An 11,575-nucleotide genomic window follows, 5' to 3' on the forward strand; every position below is an offset into this window, starting at 1 on the left:
TGCAACTTCCTTAACTGGCTTTAGGAGCGCACATAAATTACTTTTTGTGACAGCAATGCAGGATATTGGCATGCCATATCTACCGGTAGCAACAGCGGCTGTTAACATAACTCTTATTGTGTCAGTGAATTACCTTGAAGCAGGTTGGGATGCCCTGTCCTTATTGACTCAAAGGCAGTGCTTTTAGTGAACAGAACAGAGGCTTGGACTCCAGTCCCAACAAGCACACACAGAAGGTATTAATGCAAACTCATGAGAGGGTTGCAGATTCCCCCCTCTGCAAATGCAGTCTCTCATAATGCCCCACCCTCCAAAGCCACTGGATCGTTCTCCAACCTTCAGGAGAAGAGGAGGAGGAGGAGTTTGGATTTGATATCCCGCTTTATCACTACCCGAAGGAGTCTCAAAGTGGCTAACATTCTTCTTTCCCTTCCTCCTCCACAGCAGGTGAGTGGGGCTGAGAGACTTCAAAGAAGTGTGACTAGCCCAAGGTCACCCAGCAGCTTCATGTGGAGGAGCAGAGACACAAACCCGGTTCACCAGATTATGAGTCCACTGCTCTTAAACACTACACCACACTGGTGTAGTGAATTTTTAAGGGTGTATGGTGTTGCTGAAATGAAGAGTGCAAACAAGGCCCTCTTCTATGAGCCAAAGCAACCTCACTCTACTTTTAGGTCCAAACCATTATGAGCATCACTATAAAATTAGGTGCAATCTTGGGCTGGTAACTGAATGCCTACTGTATTTTCTAAAACGAGGGTGTTATTTTATTCTTGCAGTGGCTGTTAACTACAAAGCAATTTTCAGCTAGAGGCACACTTATGAAAAATGTAGACAAACTTGATTCTTGATTTGTGGGAGGTAGGAAGCCACAGATTATTTGCAAAACATGGTTTATGGGAAAAGGGCTGATAAACAAAGGAAACACATTTGTACATATAAGAGGCAAGGATAATTTTACTCAGTGGCCACCTGAAAGAAACTTGTTTCTGTTTGAAAAATACTGTACATTCTACTTTGTCAGGTTCTCTCTCTCTTGTAATTTCAGTCATTGCCTAGCAGGATAGCAGAAAGCTGCTAGAGGAAGCCAAATATTATCACAAACTATTGTGTTTCCAAGTTAGAATTAAATGCCTTACCAAATTGCTCTTTCTCTTGATGATAGATAGATAGATAGATAGATAGATAGATAGATAGATAGATAGATCGATCTCCATATTCGTTATGGCCAAAAGTAATTTTCTTGAAGGGCAAAGGTGCAGGTTACCTTGTTTTCCATTGGCTACATCTCCAATTAGACTACAGATGGTGAAGGGGTCATGATCAGGTGTGAACCAGACAATATTTTTACTGTCCAAAGGATACAATATCCAGTGTATTTTCCATGTCATGGATCTCTCTTTGGTGGACTAGGAAGGATTGACTGGCAGTCTCTCTACACAGAGTTTACTGTTTACCTTTACCTTACCTACTGGCAAGTGAAGGCATTTTCATCTCCTGTTGCTAATACTGACATTTACACTTTTGATTATGTTGCTTTAGCCCAGGGAAGAACTTCAGGCCAAGCTCCTTTATCTGGGCCTCGAAACTCTCCCCAAGACACACTCCTCCCTGGCTCTGCTTCACTCTACATTGGTTTCTGCCCGGCTAGAATGCATTCTTACACCTCTGTCCTCCGTCCAGATAAGTACGTGTGCATTTAGAAACTAGCTGACTGTGACCCTTTGTAACATTTACCTCCATTTATCAATCCACTTTTGCTTCCAGACCCGTTCACTTGCACACAAGCCCCAAAATGTTGCCCAAAAGAATATGATGCCATGTGGCTAAAAATGGTTTCCCAACCTTGCTTTAGCCTTTGGATGCTACACTTACTCAAAGACCCAAATTAAATAAAAACAATTCATTTATTTAGAGCATTTGTACCCCCACTCTTCAGCTAAAAATGTTCAGAGTGGCTTACAATATAATCAATGAAAACAAGACAGTCCTTGCCTGCAGGCTTACCATCTCAAAACACAAGGGGCAAGGGAGAAAAGACCAAAAAGCAACTCGGGTGCCAATTATTAAAGATTAGTTTTCACAACGACCAGCTGGCCTAGAAACAGCTCAGGGGCAGGAGCTGGTCCTTTGGCTGGTTGATGGAATGAGCCCTGCTTCCTACCTCTCCCACTGTGCAGCCTGATGGAATGGCTGCTGCCTGGTAGTTGAGGGAGAGGAGGCCTAATGGAGTAGACATGTATAGGATTGTACTGTTGCAGTGGTAACAGCTTGAATTGTACTTCTTACTTACTATATTTCATATTGTGCATCCCAGACTATATTTTAGAGAAAAGCTAATTACTAATTAGGTTTGAAAGCAGGCCCGCTTTTGTCATTCTCATGTATGAAGGAGAATGTGTACATTTTGTTTCAGTCTATGACTGAAATAAAACTTGGTTTTACAAAGTTAAACACAGGCATTTATGAAATTCTTAAAGGTTTAATCGGTTTGATAAACATGGTTCCACTAGACACCTATTTATAGTCAGCATATGCCAATTTCAGTTCCCTTTACTCAGCCTAATTTCCAGATAAATACAGAATGTAACTTGCAGTGGCCCAAGTAGTTAATCAGCGAACAATGGTGCTGGCCAATGGTAAAGTCAGTCCATAAATTATCCGTGGTACAAAAAGTGCCACAACAGATAATATTGCCTCAAAACATTTATTTCAGGAAAATGAACAAATATACATATTTAATACCTGAGAGGTAAAGACAAGATTGAATTCACTGATCAGAGCAGGCAGATAAGATGGCAAAAAATAGCACAACAGCTCTGTAACTCACTTATGTACATTGTAACATCCCTCAAGGGTATTTACAAAATAATCCAGAATCTATGCACGGACTGAGCACATGTTGCTGCTCATTACAAGAGCCTGTTTGATTCTGAAGATGGCACTGATGGCATATATTTAAGGCATAACACTGCAAAGTGATGATATACAGGTGAATCTGTCCTGCTGATTAGGGTTATGTTTGCATAATGCACAAAAGCAGCAGCTCTTTTATCAGCTCAGTCTTCAAAGTAAAACTGACTGGTAAGAATTTAAAAACACCAAAAGATGAATTTGAAGAATAAACCCGGCTCTCCTCTCCACCACACTGATGGGGAAAGATGATAAACATGGAGAAAGGACATGTGCTGCACTCTGAGCAACAAGAGTGATCGATCCTACGCTGAAACTTTCCTGGAGAAAGCAGAAACATTGAAATATCTCCTTTCGCATTCATTATGGTTTACAACACTTTAGCAATAGGCAATATGCTGTACAAGATCGAAGCATGCTATGGGGACAAATACATTTATACAGATGTGACCACAGAGGCTAGACATATCTCCAATTCTAGCCCTACAATCACAATGTTGAGACAGTCATAGAATCTATCAGGTATGAGGATGTGAGAGTCTGCAAGCAAGTAGCTAAGAAGAACACACAATAAACTGCAGAGCACTATAAATGAAGACAGGACTTGGCTAGGTTCCTATACAATCACTTTATAATTTATTTGTCTTCAAGTCTGTTTGGTGAATGCTTTCCTTAAGTACTCAGCATGGAGACAAGGTCTTCAATAAAGTACACAAACCAGATTCCATGCAGCACCCATCTGAAGTCTCAAGTAGAAGAAAAAAATAAATCTAGAAACAGCAGCATTTTGCTATCAATACCTCGCAGAGTAAATTTTGAAATACTTAGCATGAAGTTCCAAAGGATGCTGCTTTTGGAAGAGTCATCATTCTAGATCATTTCAGTACTATGTAAACATGTATAGATGGGGCATGATTCTTTCCCCATGCAAGAGCAATGCCTGCACACAGAGGAGTCTCCAAGGGAGTTAACAGAGATCTTGCCCCCTGACCCTCAATATGCATGCAAAGATGAGCAATTATATGGAATTTGAGGTCTGTACATGCCACCTCCGCTCAGTGAAGGAACATGAGCTCAGATTCCTTGACTGAGTTGGGGAGGGAGAGGGAAGAGGGAAAAGAAGAACGGATGGCATTCAAGGACCTCCATAATGGTGTGGCATGCTAGACAGGGTGCTAAATGCAAGATTCTGTTATACATTATGAGATATCTCTGTGTGCAGCCACTGCACTCACACATGTAGAGTTTCAGAGAATACTTTTACATATAATTGTGCATTACTTTCTGTATTTGTTGATGTATTAAAGACAAGTAATTTTGGTAAACAGTAGTTAAATGGAACCAAAATACTGCTTAGACTATTAATTAAATCAAATTAAGAACGGGAGTGCCTAAATCAGGCACAGGCAAACTCTGGCCCTCCAGATGTTTGGGACTACAGTTCCCATTATCCCTAGCTAACAGGACCAGTGGTCCAGGATAATGGGAATTGTAGTTCCAAACATCTGGAGGGCTGGAGTTTGCCTATGCCTGGCCTATATCCTGTATGACAATTTATCTTAGGCATTATTTGCTTGAAAGTAAATAAACTTCTAAAGAAATAAGTCTGCTCAGACTATTTTTCCTATAAAAGTCTGACTTTTAAAGAAATGTACTTACACAGGAAAAGCCAAAAGCGATCAAATTGTCCTATCCAACTGAGATTTCTGAAAGCAAGGATAACCCTGAGAAAGCATTTGCTTAGGACTACAGCTGCATGAGTACTCCTCTGCATGATTAAGCAGGGCAAACTTTAGCCTGCAGAGGGAGTCATTTCAGCAGCTATGCACAAAGCACAGTCTCTATAATATAGCAAAAGGCTGGAATGATACCCAAACGGAGACATGAGGGAATTAAAAGAACAGCTTGTAAAATAAGCACACTCTTTCCTGCAGTGCAGTTTACCAGCTTCAGAGATCAACTATTCAAAGGCAGCTGTTTTGTGGATTGAGAAGCATCATCAGGCATTCCTTCTTGCCTCACCTCGATAGATTCTCTGCTGATTGTTAAGAGTTTTCTCAACTCTTTATTTTCAAGCTATAAAACCAATAAAAACAGTTTCAAACATATGAGCAAAGCAGTGACAGTTTAATAATAATAATAATAATAATAATAATTTATTATTTATACCTCGCCCATCTGGCTGGGTTTCCCCAGCCACTCTGGGCGGCTTCCAACAGAAAAATAAAACACAGTGATCTATTAAACATTAAAAGCCTCCCTAAACAGGGCTGCCTTCAGATGTCTAATATAAGATAGTACTAAATCCAGACCCTTAGCAAATGTAAATAAACAAATAAATTTTGGTCTCATTTATCAGACAAAAATAGCAAGAGAAAATGTTAATGATTTACAGATACATTTTTATCAGCACTTTCACAAGTTGCGTTGTACTAAACCTATGTTGGCCAAGTTGATGGATAATTGCCAGCTTTAAGAACCGCTCAAACTCCTATTCTGGACACAGCCTGGGGCTTATATGTATTTCTTCTCTGTTGCCATGACAACAAGAACCAAGCAAGCACACACACAGCTTCCTGGCCTAGTTATTTATTGACCACCAACCTTGAATGTCCTTTAAATGGTCTGCAAGAATTTTTCAAGAGAGTCAAGATCACCCCATGGGTGCTAAGTAGCCACCTTATTATTCCTGGTTCTGTTCAGACCAAATCAAAACTCTGTTAACATAAGACTCCCTCAGTGGCTTTTTATAAACTTGCCACTTAAGATTGGCCCAGTTTACCAGGAGAGGGGGACACACACATTCTGTCCAATCCTGAATGTTTTCCTAAAGAGCAGGACTCTAATCCCCATCTCCTGTGGAAGCTGTTTTCCCACAGCAAAAGGACGCATATGGCCAGACTATACTATTAGACTGACAGATCCTTTGTTTGGAGATTGGTTTCCTGGTTTGGATGTCATGATTATCTCGCATTAAGAGTGACAAACAGGGACAACTGCTCATAGAGAAATCCAGGACTTAAATAGTTGTACTAATTTAGCAGCAGCATGCTTCTTCAAACCAAGGGCCAACTTGTTTGGAGAATGAAGTTTTTAAACATACACTAAAATGGTGCCAATACAAAAGTTATCCAGTGTTATTATCCTCATATTGCCGGTTTGGTGAGCTGACACCAAGATTTCACAACAATGCTGTACTTTCATATTTAAGATTCCCTTAAAGGCAGCTAGAAAAAATATATATCTAGCAGCCATTTGGAGTGGCTGCAGTGATTGATCCTGGTTTGATCTTTTTTTAAAAAAAATGGAGGCTAATAATGGAGGCTTTGCTCAAGTTTCCTACACATAAATGCAGAGAAATCCAAATGATCTGGGGTGCTGTGGGGTGGAGGGGAGCGGGGAGCCCACTATGGATCATCTGAAGCCCTGGAATGGGGCGGTTGAATTTAGACCCCTTGGGGGATTCATGGGGCTTTGGTCTAGCACATCAAAAGCCACAGCTACCCCAAACAAAAACATCCTGTTTCAGAACTTTCTGTTGGCTATCTAGCCAGGAGAACCACTGGTGGCAGCTCTCCACCTGACTAGGTGACCCTAGAGCCATCTGGCAACACTCCTCCTTGCCAATCTAAAGGTACCATCCAACCCCACTCCACTCCTCCCACAATAAACTGTAGTGAGGTGTCATCCGTACTGTGGTGATACCAAGCTCCATTTCTCTGTAACATCTGAATTGGGAGTGGTTGTGTAGGCCCCAGACCACAGTCTGGGTGCAGTGATGGGCTGGATGAGGGTTAATAAACTGAGTTTGGATCCTGTTTTGTGGAATAACATCCCTATTGAGGTATAACAGGCACCATATTTGTACTTTCTAGAAACTGAGGATAGTTTTGTTTGAACAAGCTTTTCCAGCTGGATGAAAATGTTTCTGTTTTAGATGTTTATTTTGCATTATTTAAAAACCTATCTTTATGGGGTTTCCCTCCCTGCTTTTAAAACTATTTTAGCTGTTTTTATTGTATGTATGTAAACTGCCTTTGGACTCATGTAAAAAGAAGTGCATAAAATAGTAATAATTTTTAAGAGGTGCTGAAACATTACCACTATTGGCACTTGCCTGAGGAGTTTGGAGTCATTGCAGTTCCTTCAGGAGGGAATTGAAAGGAAAATAAAATGAACCATAAGTTTCATTTTATTTGCTTTTCGGTGTCCACATACAGTGCCATTCTACTCTCACAGGTTCCCTCCGCAACTGACTTTCAAAGTAGAAATTAAAAAAAAAAATCCAGTAGCACCTTAGAGACCAACTAAGTTTGTTCTTGGTATGAGCTTTCGTGTGCATGCACACTTCTTCAGATACGAAAGCTCATACCAAGAACAAACTTAGTTGGTCTCTAAGGTGCTACTGGACAATTTTTTATATATATTTCTACTGCATCAGACCAACATGGCTACCTACCCGACTTTCAAAGGGGAGGGATAAGCTAAGATTCTCATTATCCACCTCAACTGCTGTTTCTTATTCATGTGAGAAAGCTTCAGTGGTTGCATGGTGCTCCTTGCTATACCTAGTAGTAAGGTTCTACTGAATGTTGTATCCCCCAATTAACCTGCTTAATTGCTAACTTGAAACCGTATTTTAATACTATGCAGTGTTATGCTTTTCCCTCCAGTAAATTCATGTGTCTCATATCAGAGTGAAGCAACAGAATTTTCAGTAATTCAAGCCTGACTCCAAGAGTTGCGGCCTCTTAACTTGCAGTTTTAAGGGCTATGATATGGAGTAGCATCCTGCAGGTGCAGAGTCTACTTTCATGATGCTCAGCTGCCAGCTTTCCTATCTCATCAGCTGTACCAAGACTATAGCAGGACTTCAAGGCAGGCATTAGCTTTTAACAAAGCAGCAATCAAGTTTAGTTTAGGCTTGGAGGCTGAAAGAACCCTTTGACAATGTAAGGCACAAGCCTCCCCGTTTTCTACCCCCAACCACAGTTGTTCAGCATCTTACCTCTAACTGTGCTAGCTTTTCTTGTGTTTTATAATACTGGTCATTGTCCACATGAACAGCTTTTCTTATTACATCTCCCATCTCACAGATCCTGTCAATTTGACTCTCAATTTCCTGTAAGCAGATTTCAAAGCAAAATTATAAACTAATAAAAAGAAAAACAAGTTAAATCAGGTATTTCCAAAGAAAAGTCAAAGAACACGGAACCAAAGAATCATGTCTTCATCCTTCCCTCACTGGACCTAGTGCTGCCATACTGTATCTCTGAGCTTCTGCCTGAACTTTGCTCTGCTGTACTTTCTGTCATATTCCCATGTTGGTTCCCTTAACTGGCTGTGTGGTAAAACCAAAGTCTCATTTGCTGTCACAAACAGAGGAGAGGGGTAGTTACAGAATGTGGCAGGAGGTACTGGAACTGCATGTTCTCCTGCCATCCCAGAAGGTTTAAGAGGGAAGGTCAGATCTTCAGGTTGCAATCTGACAGAACTAATTACAACATACTGGCTGCTTTAAGGTAGTGGTGGTGGTGAGAATCTCTTGGATCTTATAACGGGTTTGTATTTTTGCAAACAGTACAAAAACAAATTAAAGGTATCTCATGGCATTTTACAATACTGAAGTCACAAAGAACTGATACACACACACACACGAGATACCAGGTAATTTTCTTTATAAGAAGTCTAAAGAAGATACCTTGTGGCTGAGTTGCAACACTTTATTTTACAAAGAGAAGGCACTTGTGAGCTGTGAGCACTAATGGAAGGAAGATGTTTCAGAGAACAAGCTCTTGAGGAAAATGTAAAAGAGGCGAGAGAAAAACATCATTGGAACAGAGCACAACACCTAAGCCGCTCATCTTTATTCCTATTGGGAACTTATTCTTTTTATTCCAGAAAGAAGATAATAGAATAATTCCTTACTGCAGACTGAGCTTGATGCACTTTCAAAATTGGCTGAGCATCCACATCTTTTCTTTTCATCATCAGCTGTAACATGTGTTTCCTATATTTGCTCATAATAAGTTCCAAAGCATCCTGGTGTTCTTCCAAAGAAACCCATAGTTCTGAAAAATATAACACAAATTCCATGCAAATACTAGGAAAAAACTCCATATTCTAAGGCAGGCACCCCCAAACTGTGGCCCTCCAGATGTTTTGGCCTACAACTCCCATGATCCCTAGCTAACAGGACCAGTGGTCAAGGATGATGGGAATTGTAGTCCAAAACATCTGGAGGGCCGGAGTCTGGGGATGCCTGTTCTATGGTCACATTAAGGCTGTACAACTTCCCTGTGCATCCTACCTCTCCATCTTCTATACATACAATAATTTTCAAATCCTAACATTTTCTTAGCCCACTGATGCCTTATGAACACTATTTCTTACTCTTATAATAAGAATTTCTGTAATTTCAAGAAATTCCTTATGGGTCTGGCCTTAACTGTACAGTACTTCACCTAATGATTCAAACTCTGGATATATGTCCAGCACTTATTCAGTTTTGTTTCCAGACCAATACTGTGCACATCTAATTGGACATAAGCCCCATTTTGTTCAAGATGTGTCTGTTCAGGATGGCAGTCTTGGGAATTCCTACTGTTGCTATCATGCTATCACGAACCAATCCATCTGACATACATTAATGGCCAGTACACAAAGGCTGTAAACTGCATTTCAAATAATTTAGTTGTTAATTCAGCCCAAACATGCAAAACTTAAATTTATAGATTGGTTACATTTGACAGAAACCATCAGTATATTGGAACTTTTACTGGCCCCAGCACCCTGAAGTTTTCTAAACTTTTAGAAGAAAAACTCATCAATTCATGAAGTTTAAGGTACAGTAATAGATCATAAACATCAATACATGCTATTCAAGTTCAGACTGTATTTTGGAGGCAGTGTGGAAAATGATCAGATTAAAGAATGGAAATGGGTGCCAGTTTTAGAAAAAGGACTGTAGCTGAAATATGTGCAGGCCACAGTAGAATTTTATTATCAAGCTTTAAAGACAACTTTCACCAAGAATGCAATTGAATAAGGAACTGGTACTGAGAAGAATATTTGGGTGGTATTCAGCTACATTTTTGTGCTACAGCAAGGGAATTTCTTTCCTCTCTTCCTCCTGTGCTTCACCTTAGTGGTATGTACAACCCTGTTGAATACAACAGGGGAACCATGCTAGAAATATTAAGAGCAATCTTAAGCAGTGTGTAGACACTGTGTCTGCCTTATCTCATCTAGCCTGTGCAACATAGCTATTTGTCCTTATACACATCAGGTGCCGCACACCACTTTGTAGGAAGAAATTAGATCAGTAGTCACACTTATTAAGCCACGAGTCCCACAGAAATCAATGGAACCTAAAGTATGTATGTTTAGGATTAGGGTGCTTGTGAAATGAGTGACCACATCCAAGGACTAATCCTGTTTAGAGCTGTGACTAGACAACACAGGCATGGGTGCTCTTTACATCCTTCAGTTCAAGACAACCATCAGTAATGCAGGCTTGCATTATGTTCTGGTTAACCCTTGCAGCCAAACAAGTCACTTGAGGGCTCATAGTTATCTCGCTAACACAATGCTCACCTCTGTTTTCCTGCTGCAAGTCTCTGATCTGAGTATTCTCCTGAGATAGCAGAATATGAGGTTTGTATTTAGACATGTCCTTCAGCTCAGCTGCATCCTCTTGATACTTGTAAAGAAAAGATGGTCCATGTGAACCCAGAGCAGTCTAATAATATCCATACAACATTCCACTCACCCCGACTCATGTTTTCACGCCAACGCTACTGGGTCTGTACTCACCTTGTGCGAAAGAGGCGTGCCAGCCTCCTTCATGGACACAACCCGCTTGTGCAACATGGTGGACTGGTCAATGAGAGACTCAGCTGCGTTGTCGTGCTCTTTCAGCCTTTCCAGCAGGGTCCTTGCATCGGTCAGGATCTTCTCTATAGTACAGGCCATTGTTAAGAGAACTGAAAGGAGAATGGATCGGGTTAAGATTCAAGAGCTATCAAGGCCTGGCTCAGAGGTGGGGAAGAGTATATGAGGCTTTGAAATATGTGGTGTAATGGTTAGTGTGTTGGATCAGGACCTGGGAGAGCAGAGTTCGAATCCCCACTCAGCCATGAAGCTCACTGCATCCTTGGGCCAGTCTGCATTAGCCTAACCTACCACAGGGTTGTGGAGAGAATGAAGTGGAGAAGAGGAGAACCATGTACCGTACACCACATAAAAGTAGCATATAAATGTAATAAATAAATAAATATTATGGTGGGGTGTTTTTTCGGGGGGGGGGGTGTCCTCATACGAAAGCACTAGAGGCTGGAACACAGAACTGGCCACACGACACGGATGCCCCCAGCCCCACTCTCTGTGCTCTAGGGAGGTCTGTGCCCTAGGAAGGGCAGGCAAGGAGGGTCCGGTTTTAGTGGCCGCCCAGGGAGACAGCACCTTCCGCGTCCGACATGGAGTGAATGGGAGAAAGGAGGCAACATAACACTGCGGCCGTTCCCAGCTGCTTAACAGTCTCGGGCGACCCTGAGGCAGCGCCGCCCTTCCCAGGCGACCCCCGGTCCGCGCCCACCTACCTACCCGCTCCGGCTTCCCTCCCTCCGGCTCCGAGGCACACTAGGGGGCGCAGAGGTCA

General features: G+C 41.5%; 1 protein-coding gene across 1 annotated transcript; it reads right to left on the minus strand.

Moving 5' to 3' along the window:
- Positions 1 to 587: 587 nt before the first annotated feature.
- On the minus strand, positions 588 to 11,116 carry SIKE1 (suppressor of IKBKE 1). Its single transcript, XM_060277170.1, has 5 exons — positions 10,732 to 11,116; positions 10,513 to 10,618; positions 8,845 to 8,987; positions 7,925 to 8,038; positions 588 to 4,992 (listed from the first exon to the last, which is right to left on the minus strand). The coding sequence occupies exons 1-5, from the start codon at positions 10,888 to 10,890 to the stop codon at positions 4,873 to 4,875; spliced, it is 642 nt and encodes a 213-aa protein (XP_060133153.1). The 5' UTR covers positions 10,891 to 11,116; the 3' UTR covers positions 588 to 4,872.
- Between the last annotated feature and the right edge of the window lie 459 nt (positions 11,117 to 11,575).

The sequence above is a fragment of the Zootoca vivipara genome, chromosome 7 (genome assembly GCF_963506605.1).
Source record: "Zootoca vivipara chromosome 7, rZooViv1.1, whole genome shotgun sequence".
Lineage (NCBI taxonomy): Eukaryota > Metazoa > Chordata > Lepidosauria > Squamata > Lacertidae > Zootoca > Zootoca vivipara.